At 39.6% G+C, this 16,536-nt stretch overlaps 1 protein-coding gene across 1 annotated transcript in view; it reads left to right on the top strand.

Moving 5' to 3' along the window:
* Positions 1–7,647: 7,647 nt before the first annotated feature.
* Positions 7,648–16,536, top strand: part of AQP9 (aquaporin 9) — a 42,079-nt gene continuing 33,190 nt past the window's right edge. Inside the window, exon 1 of the mRNA XM_081292777.1 lies at positions 7,648–7,851. Within this exon, the coding sequence (XP_081148903.1) occupies positions 7,741–7,851 (111 nt within the window). The 5' untranslated portion in view covers positions 7,648–7,740. The remainder of the gene's footprint in view (positions 7,852–16,536) is intronic.

Genomic DNA, 16,536 nt, shown 5'->3' with positions numbered 1-16,536 from the left:
TTCAACTCAGGTTTCTCAGTCAAAGGAATTTACTTTAAAATTTTTATCTACTGCTTATGCAATCAATAAATGATTGATGACTTTTATCAGTTCAATGGTGAAAGCCACTCAGCTACGTGGGGGATTTGATCAATTATTCAGAAATTAATCTACAGAAGATCATATCTGAGTAGACATGGTCAAAGTCTCCAGATCTTTGTATTAAACCAGAATATGCTTAGAGGATTTTTGAGAGCATAATTCTGTTGGAAAATATGACATTTAAAAACATATCTTTAACTCAAGGACAGGCTTTCATTGCCTATAGCATGTTCCTCAGTGACTCCCTAGATAATGGTCTATTTGAAACTACATTTTGTTTTCACCTTCCTAGAGGTTATTTTAATACCTTTTCCACCTGCTAAGAAGTGATGTTTTAAAGTTGATGCAATAATATCCCTTGGTGATTTCAGATAAAGGAAGCTTCCTCTGCATATGTGTCTCAGAGTCTCCTCGAAGGCTGTAGAGAACCATAGGTTGTTCCCTGGAAAAAGATGTCAGGTCTTCCCTGAGGATAAAGAAGGATTGCAGATTAGTGATGCAATTTCTCTCCATCATGTTGCAACAAATATGAAGTATTTGTAGAAGAGGTTCTAAAAGGACAGTACTTTTGTAGACATGATTGACAATGTGAATGATTGAAAGGGTGATGGCAGTTGCTTGCTAGAATGAGAAGGACTTCCTTAGCTCTTCGGAATGAAGGCAGGGCATTCTGGACTAATACACAGCCACCAGCAGGCATGTAGGGATCGTCACTGACAGAGCTCAAAAAGTAAACAATGGACCCCTATCCCAATTGCTGATAAGTATGAGGGGACTTCAGTGCCTTTCTCAGGATGTTGTGTTCAGCATCCTTGCTAGTGAGCAACATTGGTGGTGGGAGAATATATGAACTTACAGGGGAATAGAAGTCCTGAATCTTTTAAGTCTACTGTTAATACATGGGACAGTGACTCTTCACTCCAACCCCCAAACTAGTGAATATTCTAGGTCCCTGAAATACTAATGCTGCAGTTATAATATTAACTGCTTATACAAAGTTGTGGTTAATGCATTATCACCAAGCCACATGCTTCCCCCCACCCCACCCCCGCCCAGCTGTGGAGATGGGTTTGCACTAGATCACTCCAGGTCTGTGTGGCCAGCTATGTGCTATCAGGAGATACACATGTTTGGGGCTGTGGAGTCCAACCAGGCCAACTGGCACATTCAGGATCAAGTTCTTGGCTTCGGGCTCACTCTCAGTGAGCTGCAATTCTACCTAAGGGATATTTTACCAGTTTAAGTGTATTCATTCATTCCCTCAGATAACATATCATAATGGAATTTGACAAAGGCAAACAAAAATCTATCCATAAGCAAAACTCTCCTTTCAGTTTTGGCAAAGTGGGTTTTTCCATTGTGCTTGAGCAATGATAGTAGGTACACTGGATCAGGAGTCCAAAGGTTTTAGATCTGAATCCTCATTTTTCTATTTCCCTACTGTGTGAGTTTGGACAGGCCACTGTTCTTTATTGATCTTCCATTTTCTCAACTGTAAATTGAGGGTTCTCTTTCCTCTAATTCATCATGAGCTTATTGAAAGGTCCAGCATTCTTCCCATACTTGGTTCTCAACAGTATTTATCAAATGATACTTCTATAATAATAATTTTGTTGTGAGATGTTTTATATGTTTGGTAAGGATAAATTTATAGGTTTCTGTAGTTTATGAAAATATATTAAAATGAGTTGTTTCTAAAGTAGAATGTGTGACCTGACTACTTTTCTGTGACTCTGCACTTATTCTTTCCAACCCTTATCCATCTCTCATCAAACTCTCAGATACACCATTCCTTACCTCACCCTCAACCTCTGACCACAGGGTCATGAATGTGTGGCTCTCAAGACATGAGGAAGGATAGGATAGATTGTCTGTTACTGGCAAATTTTGTTTAAAATCTTATATTTTGGATCATATAAAATGCCCCTGTACCAGGCACCTGGGTAGAAATGGCTACATCAGAAGGTCCTACAGATGAGGTTATTTATGAAATGCTGTGGATGCTGAAAAATTTGATGTTATAAACTAGACACACTCCAATATATTAACATTGGGTTTGTTTTGAAAACTCCCCAAGTTTGATTTTAGTTCAAAACATTTTCAAAGAATCCTATACCATGATAAAAAATGATGATAAGCTTATTAATATGGTACAGGGTTTATATTTCCTGTGTTTAGCCATTTAGGTTATACCAAGAAATATAAAAAGTCATTTTTACCTTTGGAGAATTTTTAATCTATTTGAAGACAGAAAACACATGTGTGTTTTGTGCTTGCACACACACACACACACGTGCACTCATGCAAAGAGATAAGAAACTGGATATGATTAAGGAGGGCTAAGTGAGTAATTCATATAATGAGTGGTATAGGCATTTGATTGGGAAAGATTCTGTTGTTAAATGGAATTACTAGGGTAGAGTTCATAGATAAGGTTAGAAAGTAGGCTTGGTCTTCAAAAGGTGAGGCAAGTGGGTTCAGACAGGAAGAGAGGAGAGAGAAGGGCATTCTAGATGAGAGGATATAGCACAAGTAAGGGCTTGTGAGAAGAAATTATTGAGGCAAGTTGTGAAATTGACATGAGTCTTTTCAGATAAAACAAAATTTCTTGCTGAGAGTATCAAAATATGTATATGGGCAGCTATGGAGGAGTGATATTTGTTGCCCTATTAGTCCATTTTCTATTGCTGTAACAAAATACCTGAGACTAGATGATGCAAAAAGAAAAAAAGATTTATTTAGCTCACAGTTCTGGTGGTTCAAATCCCAAAGCATGGTGCTGACATCTGCTCAGCTTCTGGTGAGGGCCTTCTTGCTTCATCTTCACATAGAAGAAGGCATGACATGATTAAACACAGCAAGTGTGCCAGAGAGAGCTCACATTTATAACAAAGCCACTCCCATGATAACCCATGAGTTCACTGATCCATTGGGTTGGGAGGGAAGGAAGAGTCCTCAGGAACAATCACTAACTAAGATCCCACCTTTCGCCATTACTGAGCTGGGGACCAAGTTCCCAACTCATGGACTTTTGTGGGATGTATTCAAAGTATAGCAGTGGAAGACCTTAAATATCAGATAAGCAGTTTGAAATTCACCATTTAGGTAATGGAGAATCACTGAGGTTTAGAAAAGGGAACATATTGCTAAAAGGTGTTTTTTAAAGATTTCTCCCTCAAATAAAGTAACCTACAAGGTGAATCAGTAAGTAAAGAGAGGTAAGGTGCTCACTTATCCTATCTGTTTGATAAAGTTTTATTTTTTCTTTATTAATAAAATAAATGTAAAATATGAAAATTTATGGTATAATGAACACCCATGTCCCAGTTTATGACAACTAAAGGATCATTACTTTACAGTCCCGTGTAGAGTCCTCTTCCTTCTCCTACCCTTTTCAGACAGAGTAACCTAGAGTCAGGAATGTAATAAGAGTATCTGTATGTAAAATGGCATTGTACTAGTAAAATAAATAGTAAATCAATCTACAGGTCAACTGTGAAACACAATGTAGATTTAAGTTTTATTAAACAGATGGAAAATGGAGAAGTGGCCAAAGATGCAGCAAAGAAATGCAAAATCAGGGATGACGATTGGTAGCACATATAAGACAAAAATTTTAATGTTCAAAGAGAACAATTTGTTTAATAAAAGATGTAGCACCTTGGGAATTTGTAATAGTCATGAAAATTAATCCAAAAACAACATGGGGTTCAATCAGAGAAGTAGAACCACATAAATATTCTGTGTGTAGATAATATATAAGTATAGCATACATACACATCTATCTGAGCATATGTATATAGAAGGGAATCTGTTTCAAGGATTTGACTTTACACAACTTCGGGAGCCTAGACCTTGTGTAGGAGTTAGAGAAGCTGGAGGAGGATCCAGGAAAGGTGGAGAAGCTGCAGGTCCAGATGCAACCTCATACCAAAGAGGTGAACCAGCAGGTAAGCAGTGACTTTCACGTGCTACTAAATGACAGGGCTTCAGTTCTGTCCTCTGCATATTGCACAAGAATCCCTCTTGTGGCTCACCTCAACCAGAAATATAAAGAAAAGGGAATTGGGGGAAATTCATCAGCTTAGCCAAGTTGACATATTACAAGCTCACCACAAGAAACATAGCATTGATGTGTAAAGAGCAAAACCTTCCAGTAAAATAAGAAGAATTTTACAAAATCATAATCGTGGTGGAAGATTTAAATGTACTTTTCTCAGAATGTGACAGGATAAGTGTGGGAGGCAGAATTCTAGGATGATACCCATGTTTCCTATCCTTGGTATATAAACTTTCTATAGTCCATCCCTATGAGCTGGATTTGTGAATATGATGTGATATTCCTCCTATGATTATGATTTGTGTGGGGGTGGGGGGGTGGGATACCACTGAGCCACATCTCCAACCCTGTTTGGTCAGTGAGACAGGGTCTCACTGAGTTGCTTAGTGCCTTGCTGTTGCTGAGGGGCAATAACTGGAATTTTCATTCGAAAACCTTGCATATTCCTCTATTTTACTACATGGGTTATTCATTTGTACATCTTTGACTATGAACTCTTCAACAGTACAGATCTATCCACTTTTTAATCCACGATGCTTAATGCTATTTGACACATGACAAATACTTAATGAAGAATTTTTCTGAATAAATGGATGTGAAAGTAATTAAGCAGCCCCATGCTCCCAGTTAGAATGTTAGGGTGAGGGTACTTCTACAAAAACCCCCTTCCAGATAGAGGAAGGGTGGAATGTTATTTATTGCTTAACTTAGGATGCTTTTGGATGTTTTTATTGTTTTTTGTTTTTGTTTTTGTTTTTGTTTTTGTTTGCGGCTGGCTGGGGAGTGTGAGTTATGTTTGATGATGACTTGTTCAGGGTGATGAAGGTGGAAAGCATGACTGACACCTGAAAGTAGAATAAAAGAAATAGTAGATTTTTGTCCTCCTCTACCTGAGCTTAGAGTATCAGCAGCCAAGCTCAGTCTCTGTTCTCTTCACTCTCTCCCTAGGGAAACCTCATCTTTATTCCTGGCTTCAATTATCACCTCTTCATGCACACAGGTATTCCCACTACTTCTATATCAGGACTTATATCACTTCATAGTTGACATCTCTCAGAAGCATCTGAGGCTTACTTTTGCCAAACGGATGACCCTCTATTGCAATCCTAATCCTTTTCCTGGGTTTCCATTCCTGAGGCTTTGTGCCACCTTCACTAGCCAGCCAGTATAACCCAGGAGCCAACCTTGAAGAGTACTTTTTCCTCATTTTCCATATCTAATCCACCAAATCCTTCCAACTTTAGGATATAAAGAATTCATGAATCCTTCCACTTTCCCACTGTCAAAGCTGCCACCCAGTCCTGCTAGTCTGAAATCCTTCTGAATGGATCTACCTATGCCCATTTCAGGTTCCCTCCAATTCCCTCTCCACCTCACAGCTGGAATGATCTTCTCAAAACTCAAAGATGATGGTGTCATATTTCTGCTTAATCTACCTGATGGCTTGTGTTTCTAGTCTTAAACACAATTTATAAGGCTCCTGTGGACTGCCCCCCACCCCGCCCACAGCTCCAGCCTGCTTCACACACCATACTACTTCACTCTCTGGGGCCAGCCACAGTGGGCGTTCCTTTTTCTTTAATAGGTATCATGCTGTCCTCACCACACCCCTCAAAGCCTTTGTTCATAGGCTTCCTTCCCCATTTCATGTAATTAACCCCTGTACTTCTTTCTGATCTTGCCTCAGATGTGATTTCCTTAGAGACGCTACCAGAGACCTCTCCAACAAGGTGAAATCCCTTTGCTATATTTTCTCAAGAACATGGCCCCTTTCTGTACAGCATATTTTCTACGTTGTGACTGGGCATTTGTGTGTGTGTGTGTGTCTGTGTGATTATTTGCCTTGTGCTTGTACATTGTACTCTGGGCTCTGTGAAGCCCAAGCATCCTGTGTGCTTTAGCTAAGTGCCGTGCTTGGCTCACAACGAGTATGCCATAAATATTTGTCAGATGAGTGAATGAAGAGACCAGAAACACCCTTGTGTGTTCTTAGTTGAAATCACAGTAATAAAGTCCTGTTTCTCTGGTCTATCCACTGGGACTTGGGAACTGTATAGTCGTAGGTAACTTGGAAACAATGGTGTCCATGATCACTGAACCAGGAGTTACAGCCAAAATACTGGGTTTTGACCTAGCTTTGTAATGGTGTGGCCTTCAGAAAGTTGTAAGTTTCTTAGGTCTAAATTCTAAAAATCTACCTACAGAGTAGGTGTCTCCTGCTCTTGGGCTGTGCCCAGCTCTTTTCTCCAGGTCCTCTTCTTCCTCCTTGCTGCCTGCCTTCTCAGCTGGAAATGACTGAGGGCCTCCTGCAAAGGTAGGGGAGCACCTTCTCTGTGGGAGAGTTGGGAGGAAGCACATGGTGTGGGTACTAATTCAGTGGACTGACTGTCTTGGTATTCAAAAACTATTGCTCGATTCTATTTCATCAGACAAACCAGCTTTGAAAAACAAGGCTTGAATAATTGGCAAGACAAGAAGCCCGTCCCAAGCACAGTTTTTTTTTTTTTGTTTTGTTTTGTTTTGTTTTTTGCCTACAAGGATGTTAATTCATCAAATTTAAATAACCAGAAGACTTGGTTTGGGGGCATTTACCCCCTTTCGTGTTTAATTGGGATGAGATATATGCAGATTGATCTCTCTTCAGCTCAGAGATCTCCATGCAGTACAGAATCTCAAGCGACTGTTGTTTATTTTCTATGTATTTTGTCTAAATCTCTCATGGTCAATGAAAAGGAGTAGCTTGGTTTTCAAACTGAAGTGCTTCTCCAGAAGAAACTCAAGAAGTTGCCTTCTGGATCTTTCTCATTCATGGATCCCAAATAGCCTCCAGAGATGGGGTTGAGACTCAGTCCGGAGGAGGTGTCCCCCCATCGGGTCCCACAGACTCCCAGTGTGAAGCTTGCAAGAGTCTTTCTGTATGTTGATTTTTGCATCTCTAGAATGGTCATGGCAGTTCTTGCCAAAATCACTGAAACAATTCTGGAAGAAAATGAGAAGGATTAATCTTGTAGGATGATGAACTTGTATTTGTTTAGATTCTGTACTTTAGATGAAAAACCTCCTTTAGTAAATAATGTTTATACTGGTTTTATCTCTATCTGATTTGACATTGACAATACCAAATTACACCCCAGCCACCCACTTCTGAATAGGAGGGGGAAAAAAATCAGAAGCAATTGTGTAACATGTAAATCTCTTCTGGACCAGGGCCCATCGCTGTGGTTTGGCAACACAACCAGTGCAACATCTCTTTTCTCATCTGCTGGGGGTGGGGGGGAGAACTAACAAAGAAAAAAAAATACCTGGAGAATAAAGGTAATCATTAATCTACCAGGCACAAAAAAGGAACCTTCTGAGGATTTCAGGTTCTAACTCACCAATTCAAATGCATCAGCAGCCAATAGGGAATGACCATTTCACCAGAAGAAGATTAAGTCATACTTCTAACTACGACAGTATTTGGACAGCCAGCGAATCTCACCGGAAACCTCCAGAGATCTGCCAAGAGTAGTCTTAAGTCTCCATTTTCATGTGCTGGTGAAGGTGAGGACCAGAACAAGCAGGTACTGGTGGAAAGTGGTCCTTGGAGAAACCCCAAGATGCAGACTGAGAAGGAAGAGACGAGGAAGAGCTTCAAGCAGAGGCTGGCTTTGAAGAGCAGCTTAGCCAAGGAAACGATTTCCGAGTTCCTGGGCACATTTATAATGATTGTGAGTATTTCCTGATTTCCTAAGTTCTGACCCCATAATGTTTCCCTGGCTGCCATGCAACTGGCACAGAGTTTTGCTTTGTTTGGTTTTCTTTAAAAAATTATCAGATTCATCTCTTCCAAGAAGCAGCGAGTTACCTCCAGGCTGTTAGGCTATCTAGTGGCTGTAATTTTAAGTTTTCATTTACTCATGACATTCTTCATAGCAGTTGATGGGTCAGAGGAAGGGAAGTGGAGTGTTTTCATTTCAGGGATTTTCTTACACAGAATCTAAAATGGCCCTGTGATTGAAAAGTCAGCTGCTACAAGTTTTTTTTTTTTTTTCCATTAAATAATTGATTTGTATCCAGCTTGCTTCCTAAGAGCATTGAAGTGACTTGGTCACCTGGAATACTGTCGTCAGTCAATATGTATGGGCAGCAAGAAGCAGCTTACCAGAAGAGGTGCTTGGCAAGGGTATGTTGTCAGATCCTTTGACTTTTAATAAATTAGAATCTGCACCAGGTTGGAATAGGGTATATGCTGTAATGCAGCTTTGGTTCTGTATCATTTCCCCCTCTAACTCAAACAAATCTCTATAAAGATTCTTAAAAGGACAGTTACCAGAATCTTCTAGATATAAATTAGGGGCTGATTTTAAGAAACTTTAAGGATTTGTCCAGAGAGATTTGCTCAGCTACTAACAAGAACTGTACCGTGTGCTTCAGTGTCACGGACTCCAGGCTTTCGTCCTCTGCATGTTCTAACATTCTCTGGAACCTGAATTTTCAGCTGGAGTCAGATCATTTGTGAGTAGAAATTATTGTCACTTGGCATTTGGCTACTACTGACTTCAACTTGTTAAAAAAAAAAAAGCACTCAAAGATTTCTCTACTCTATATGTTATACTTTTCGTAAGGTTGTAGAAAATTGCTCATAAAATTTGCACATTGAGAGTTCTTTGCTTGGAGAAAATACATAATAATTTAGAAAATAAACTTGCATATGTCAGGCAAGCCAAAATTGAGAAAGGACATGAACTCAGAAATTTGAACTAGGGTAACATTAAGAGAGAATCGGACATTTTCTGATCCCCGAGAGACTTTCTACTCCATTCACACAAGGTTTTGAGGGGAGTTGGAGACAATTTCTTACATTCCTCACCTTCCCCTGGCAGGAAGCCCTGGTTGCTCTGACCATATTCATTCTCAGGATTTAGGTAAGGGGAGTTAGAAGGAAAGGGGAGAAAATAAAAGCCAATGATTCTTTCCATTCTGGTCACTGTTTATTGGAAAATCACTCTAGGCAAGACAGGGATTCTTGTGTCATAATTCTTGACAATTGGGCCCCAAAGAAAAGAGCAGTTGTCACCACAGACTGATTTCAGCCCTACGGTGACTTGTGGTTCTGAAAAATGAAGCAAATTCAGTTACCATGCTCAGTCCTCTGAAGAAAGTGAAAAGAAGGGAGTGAACTAAATATTTTTTTTCTGCAAATGAAAAAGTTAAGTCTCCTATTTCTACACACACACACACACAAAATTGTTTTATGATTCCAGTCTTTTTTTATAAATACTTTTTAGATTTTAAGAACCTTTATTTTTTTTTTACTTATTTATATGTGGAGCTGAGAATTAAACCCAGTGGCTCATACATGCTAGACAAACGCTCTGCCACTGAGCCCCAGCCCCAGCCCACTAATTCCAATCTTTTGACACAGAGAAGGTGAAAGTTGCTTTGAACCATTTGCTGCTCTGCTCACGAAGCATGTCTTTTCAGTGTGAGATTATGATAATATATTTTTTTGATTTTCAGGCTTCCTGTCTCATAACTCCCTCCCCAAGGTTGTTCATAGAAACCTTAATCATCCCTGCCTTTCTATCTTCAAGCCAGCCATAAAGAGATTTTTTAACTTACTTTGTCTGATAGTAGGTTATAAGACCCCCATTTCAGAAGGGGTCCTGCCCAGACCCTTGAGGAAGGAATGCTACTTAGAGGGGCTGAGAAGAGTCTGAACAGACAAGGCTGGGCTGTGTTTCCCCATCTAGTGTTTTTGTTTGTTTTTAATGCTAGGAATCAAAACCAAGGCCTTGAGCATGCCAAGCACACACTCTATCCATGACTACCCCCCTCCCCCCCCACCAGTCTTATAGCATTACATCATACTCTTTGTCCAATCATGTTTTCACAAGGTGATCCAGACTTTAATCACATCTCTGCAATCAAGTCTCCTCTCCATAAAAATTTATAAGGAGAGCTAAACACATGAGGTTCCTGGAGGGGGTGCATCTGCAGAGGGCATGGAAGCTCAGCCCCACCTCTGCATGTCTAATGCATCTCTTCATCTCTATCTTCATCTTTGTAACAAACCTGTAAACCTAAGTAAATATTTCTCTGACTTCTATGAGCTGCACAAGCCAACTAACTGAACCCAAGGAGGGGTCATGGGAACCCCAAATTATGGCTGGTGTGTCAGAAGCACAGATAAGACAACCTGTGGCTTATGAATGCCACCTACTGGGGGGAGGGAGTGTGTCCTGGAAGACTACTGGGGACGGAGCCCTCATCCTGCAAAATCTGATACTAGCTCCAGGTAGACTGGGTCAGAATCAAATTGGAGGCCAGTGTCCTCAGATCTAATTACTTGCTTGCTGGTAGGAAGAAGTCTGTACACCTTTGAGGGTCACAAATTGTTGGGTGTGGATTGTTGCGTTATGAGAGCAGAGAAAAAAAAACAGTCTATCTTTTCTATACCCAGAACTCAAGGTGGGGGCTAAAGAAATTGTATCTTAATGTATGTTGAAAAATTACACTCGTATCTTTTGGCTAAAGTCACTCATTTTGTGAAAGGATTAATTTCTATGTTATACTTATTTCCTAAAGTGAGCCCTGATATAGATTATAATTGTAATCATAATCTTCAATTTTGTTGAGATCTCTGGAGATGTGTAAACAAGTTTCTGCATAATCTCATTACTTTTTTAGCCAATGTGTTTACATAGTTTGATCAAAGAGTATTCCGATTTTTTTTGGAGGAGGACTACAGGAGATTGAACTCAGGGGCACTCAACCACTTAGTCACATCCCCAGCCCTATTTTGTATTTTATTTAGAGACAGAATCTCACAGAGTTGCTTAGCACCTCACTTTTGCTGAGACTGGCTTTGAACTTGTGATCCTCCTGCCTCAGCCTCCCGAGCCACTGGGATTATAAGCGTGCACCACTACACCTGGCCAGATTGTTTTTGATTTTTTAGAAAATGTGTATTTTGCCTTGTTTTTCTAGTGAAAATAATTGCATGTTGACAAAGCAGGGGGAAGGAAACATTAAAAAGGTGGCAGAGGATATGCAAGATTTATTGGTTCTTCAAATTTGATACAATAGTTTTTCTCCCAGACCCTAGGATTCTGATGTCATTTTTCTCCCCCTTCTCAAAATCTGCTCCTAGGGGAATCATCTCAAACTCATTCACACTATGGTATAAATGACACACATAAGGACCTAGTGGTAGCATTAAGAGAGGAGAAAGTCCATGAAAAAATCTTTGTAAATTACAACTAAAACTGTCCAGTTATAAGACAAAGAATTAGCTCTAATTTGGCCTTGTAGACATTCAGATAGATAGGCCTTTCATCTCTACTAGGTTTACAATACATCTTCTTTACTACAGAGAAAAATTTTAGAAGCATTGAGTCTCAGTTATAATGAACTCAATTATAATAATTTTATATTAATAATAATAACAATGAACAGTTAGCCGCTTTATTACCACCCCATAAACAGAAAAGACGGAGGGCTGAAGGAGAGAAAGTAACTGATCCAAATCAGAAAAATGTCAAACTTGATTTCTTTTTAATTCTAGAGCCTATACTTTCTGAGCCACTTCCCATTTCTGGAATCCCTTGGGGAACATCCCTGATAAATTGTACTCCCTCTAAGGTGGATGGGGGGCATGTGGTAGCTGTTATTTGCTTGTGAGCAGAGGAGTTGAACTGATGGGCTTGCTGGTGAGATCAGTCATTGTACACCAGGGCCAGTGTCTTCATAGTGAATAGACAGATGTGAGGTAAAGACAGAGCAGGAGACCCTCAAGGCCTCTGCACCATTGCTTGTAGCCTAGGGACACTGAGACCCCCATGGGAACTCACGTTGTCTGCCTGCTCCTGCTCTATTACTTGACTGCATTATGATCCTGAGCAATGGATTCAATTTCTTTGAGTCTTAGTCTCTTCAAAAGGAGCTAATACTTCCTAATGTTTTTGTGAACACTGGATACACATTACATGTAAATTTCCCAACAGAGGAAATGCTTGTCAGAGGCCAGCTCTCTTTCCTCTTGCTAGTGCCTTTCCCTCATCTACTTGAGAGGACTTCTTGTGTTTGGAAACAGCCATTGCGTCTTCTCTTGTGCATCTTAAGGTACCTTTTCCCAGCTTCTGTGGTGGAGTTGTGCCCCTAAACAAAGGAGACCCCATAAATGTGCAAACATTAAAATCTGTTCATTTTGGTGCTAGGGAATGAACTGAGGGGTGCTTAACCATTGAGCCACATCCCCAGACCCTTTTTAATTTTTATTTTGAGACAGGGTCTCACTAAGTGACTTAGAAACTTGCTTTGAACCTGTGATCCTCCTGTCTCATAAAAATCTCTTTGGTGGGCTGAACTTCTTAGACTCTCTAGTCATTTCTCACAGGGGCTTTGTCTGCTCCTCATTATTCTATATGCCCTCCTCTCTTCAAACTTTCTAGTATTCTTTGATGCAAAGCTCATCTTATTGAAAATGCTGAGGCAAACAACCTGCAAGCTTCCATATTTCCTCCTGAAGTGGAATGGTATCCTTCCAGGGCTAGAGTTATGAGTAGGTTACATCTCCTCATGAAGTGGTGAGGCCCTAAATTCTTTTCTCACCCTGTCAAGCTTCCACATTAGAGATATAACTTTTGGCATCTTTAAGAGTTAAAAAAAAAAAAAAGAAAGCAACTACTTCTGTTAAAAATAGTAACCTTGATCTGCTGTGCCATGGAGGAAAATAGAAAGGAGCCAACCTGGAACGCGGAATATGGAGTGGGGAAAGGAGTGGGCAGCGCAGAGGGAGGGAGGGAGGAAGCAGACGGCCAGTGGTGCTTAAGAAACTTCAGACACCACAAGTGTTTCCTACTTCCTGCTTCTGTCCTCCTCCATGACTTGTGACTTCATGACCAAGGTTCCTCCTTGCTGGGGTCACAGAGTTCAGAGTTCAGAGTTCCATTCTGGGAGGACTCTCAGTCAGATATGCTAGCTATAGAAGCTGTAGGACTTTAAATTATTATTCTAAAGTGTGTTCTGATCTTGGACTAGGTCTTCCTTATTAAGGAACTTTTGAAACAAAAGAATATACGACCAGCATTCAGAAATGAATAGGAAATTTTTAAAAATAAGTCAGATAAAAGGAGACATGAACTTTGCAGGGAATAATTCAGGGCAGCTTTGGTTTACTACACTATTTATGATCCCCGGGTACTAGTAGGATAGCCCTGAGGTAGGGGTGAGCAGACAGCATTGATCATTTTTGTTGATGGCAGAGCTGAGGCCCAGGTTGATGTGATCATGTACCCTGTGAATCAGCTCAGAACAGCTGCCCGGCCTTAGGTTCTTGAGTCTCCTTTGTGGTTTTCCTCAAGGAAGGATAATGTGCTCATCTAGGTCCTATTTTCATTTAAATGATCAATTCTATTTTCCCAGATGTTACAGGTGTAATGTAATTAAGAGACTGACCCAAGATCACCCAGCCCTTGAATGCAAGGGTTGGACTTGATATCCTGACTCCAGACATTCCTAATGTATCATCATTTAATGAGAATTAAATTAAATTCTTTCACGGGAAAGCCCAGGAGTACTTGATTTTTATTTTTTATTTATTTATTTATTTTTTAATTTTTTTTTGGTGCTGGGGATTGAACCCAGGGCCTTGTGATGCAAAGCAAGCACTCTACCAACTAAGCTATATCCCAAGCCCTTAACTAATTTTTATAGCCTACAATAGGTATTAAAGGTGTCAAAGGATGGTTCCACAGAGCAGACATGATCACAACAGGGAAATTATGTAGAAGATTTGCTCTCAGAGTTTCCAGATCTCTTTGCTGCCTACACATTCTGAACCTCTTGTGACACCAGGGTTCTGAAGTGGGTCAACCATGACTTCGTGGCTTTGATGAATGTGCTGACCATGCATTACACTGTTTTTCCTCTCGTGCTTCCTTTCTCTGGATCCTCCTGGACACCATTTTTTTGGGCTTAGAGCAAAGGACCTATGGTGAAACTGGCCTCTAGAGACCCTATCACGCCTCTCTCTTACTTTATGGCTCATCAGCACCTGCCTTTTCTGTTGCCTCCTTGCTTGCTTCTTCTAGCACATTGCTTTGCAAAGCCCTCCCTCAGCCTAAGCTTGAGATGATCAAGACTGAAGGTCACACAAAGCTTGAGCTGTCAGTTCATCTGCTGCTAGGAAGTCAGAAGCCTTTGCTGTCAGCAGTGCTCTGGCTGACTCTGGCCACAGATGGTGCTATAGTTTGAATTTCAGATGTCCCCACAGAGTCTCATGAGTCCAAGGCTTTGTTGCTAGCCTGTGATGCTATTGGGAGGTGGTTGAACCTTTCAGATGTGGGGCCTACTTGGAAGAAGTTGGGTCATTGGGGTATGCCCTTGAAGGGATGTGAGGACGCAACCCCTTCTCTCTTGCTCTCTCTGCTCTCCGGCTGCCACGAGATAAGCAGCTTCCTCATCCATGTGCCCCCTATCAGGATGTACTATTCCACCCCAGACTTAAAGACAAGAGAGCAACAGTGGACTGAAGCCTCTGAAACCATGAGCCGGACTCTCTCCACCAATTGTGATGTCATGGCTATCATATAGCAGTTCACATATGAGTGTGTTTATATCTAGACTATTCAGGGATCTATTTGTACAAATGTGCACTTGTGTCACCTGGTTTTTGTTTTGATCACTTAGTAAATATCTTTTGTTTTCTGGTATTTTTGTCATTTTTTAAATGTTGTCTTAGCCATTTTAAACATTTTATTTCTTCATAAGAAGTATAGAATCTATTTATCAAGTGCCTTAATGACACTGTAGAAAATTTGGCTGAAATTTCATGAAATTTACATGTTATTTTAGGTAAAACTTGACATTTTTAGAATAGTGAATTTTCTCATCCATGAATAGGAAATGGATCTTCTTCCATAGGTTGTATTCTATACTTCCTATTAAAAGTCTCATAATATGCTTTATGTTAGTAATACATATCTTTTGTTGCATATATTTCTAGATGTCCCAAAGTTTTTGTTCTATTATGAATGGTAACTTTTTGAGTGTTTAAATAAGTAATTGTTGAAATTGGCAAATAAAAAGTATTTATATTTACAGTGTACAACATGATGTTTGAAATATATATACAATAAAGAATGCTTAAATTGAGCTAATGAACATATGAATTACACCCCATAGTTTTTCTAGATGAGAACACTTAAAATACAGTCTCAGTCATTTTTAAGTAGACAGCAAAATGTCATTAACTATAGTCACCACAGTCTACAGTAGATCTCTTGAACTTATTTCTCCTGTCTTGCTGGAATTTTGTACCCTTTGACCAACGTCTCCACAATCTGTACTCTCCAATCCTTGGTAACCACCATTTTACTCTCTCCTTCCTGTCAGTTCCATTTTTTAAGATTCTTCACATGAGTGAAGCCATGTGGTATTTTGTCTTTTGGGCCCTACATTATTTCATTTAATGTGATGTCCTTTAGGTTCATTCTTGCTGACCCAAATGACAGAATTCCCTTCTTTTTTTTTTTAAAAGCTGACTAGCATTCTATTATGTATATACTATATTTTCTCAATCCACTCCTCTATTGATGGACATTTAGATTGGTTCCGTATCTTGGTTATTGTGAGTGGTACTGCAATAAACATGTGCTCCTTCTGTTTTTAAGTGTTTGCCCTCAAATTTTTAAAGAAGTGTATTCTTGAATTAAAGTTAAAAGTAAATCAACATCTCTTCTGAACAACATCAAAACTTTTTCACATCCTAATTCCAATAACCACTCCATCTTACGTATCGTTATTGTCTAATATTTAAATTCTTTATTATTTTTGTAGTCAACTTTTAACAGCGAATACTTATTTAAATTTAAATGAGCTATCATTTACTAGATTGCTTGCTAATAATGTCTTCATATATATATTGCTTTCTTTCTGGGCTGATTCTTGTGGAGTACTTTAGGAATTTTTCAGGATGGGTATGTGTGGACAAATTATGTTAGTCTTTGTCTGAGTAGTTACTTGTTTTATGTGCAACACTGAATGATAAATCAGCCGGCAAGTTTTAGATTAAGTTTTAGTCCTTTTTTATTGGCAGGCGTCACCCAAACCTCTCTGTTACTGCTCTTAGCAAAACTGTCTTTGGTCTCATTTTAGTCCTTAAGAATCAGCATTTCTCTGACCACTAATGAAAGTTTCTCTTTGTTTTTTATTCTGAATTTTCACTATAATATGACTACGGATGAATTTTTCTAGGGCTCAGGATTCATTGTTCATCTTCAGTTTTTGCTACTTCTGGAAAATTCTCATCTTCACCTTGCCTTTCCTGTAGTCTATTTTCTCTTTTTGGAGTTCCTATTATATTTTTATACATGCTTGACCCTCTCACTCTTTTTCTTTATGTCTCTTAA

The sequence above is a fragment of the Spermophilus citellus genome (genome assembly GCF_964194105.1).
Source record: "Spermophilus citellus genome assembly, chromosome: 4".
Lineage (NCBI taxonomy): Eukaryota > Metazoa > Chordata > Mammalia > Rodentia > Sciuridae > Spermophilus > Spermophilus citellus.
Note: the sequence above shows the minus strand (reverse complement) of the source record. Positions and strands in the feature narration are given on the sequence as shown.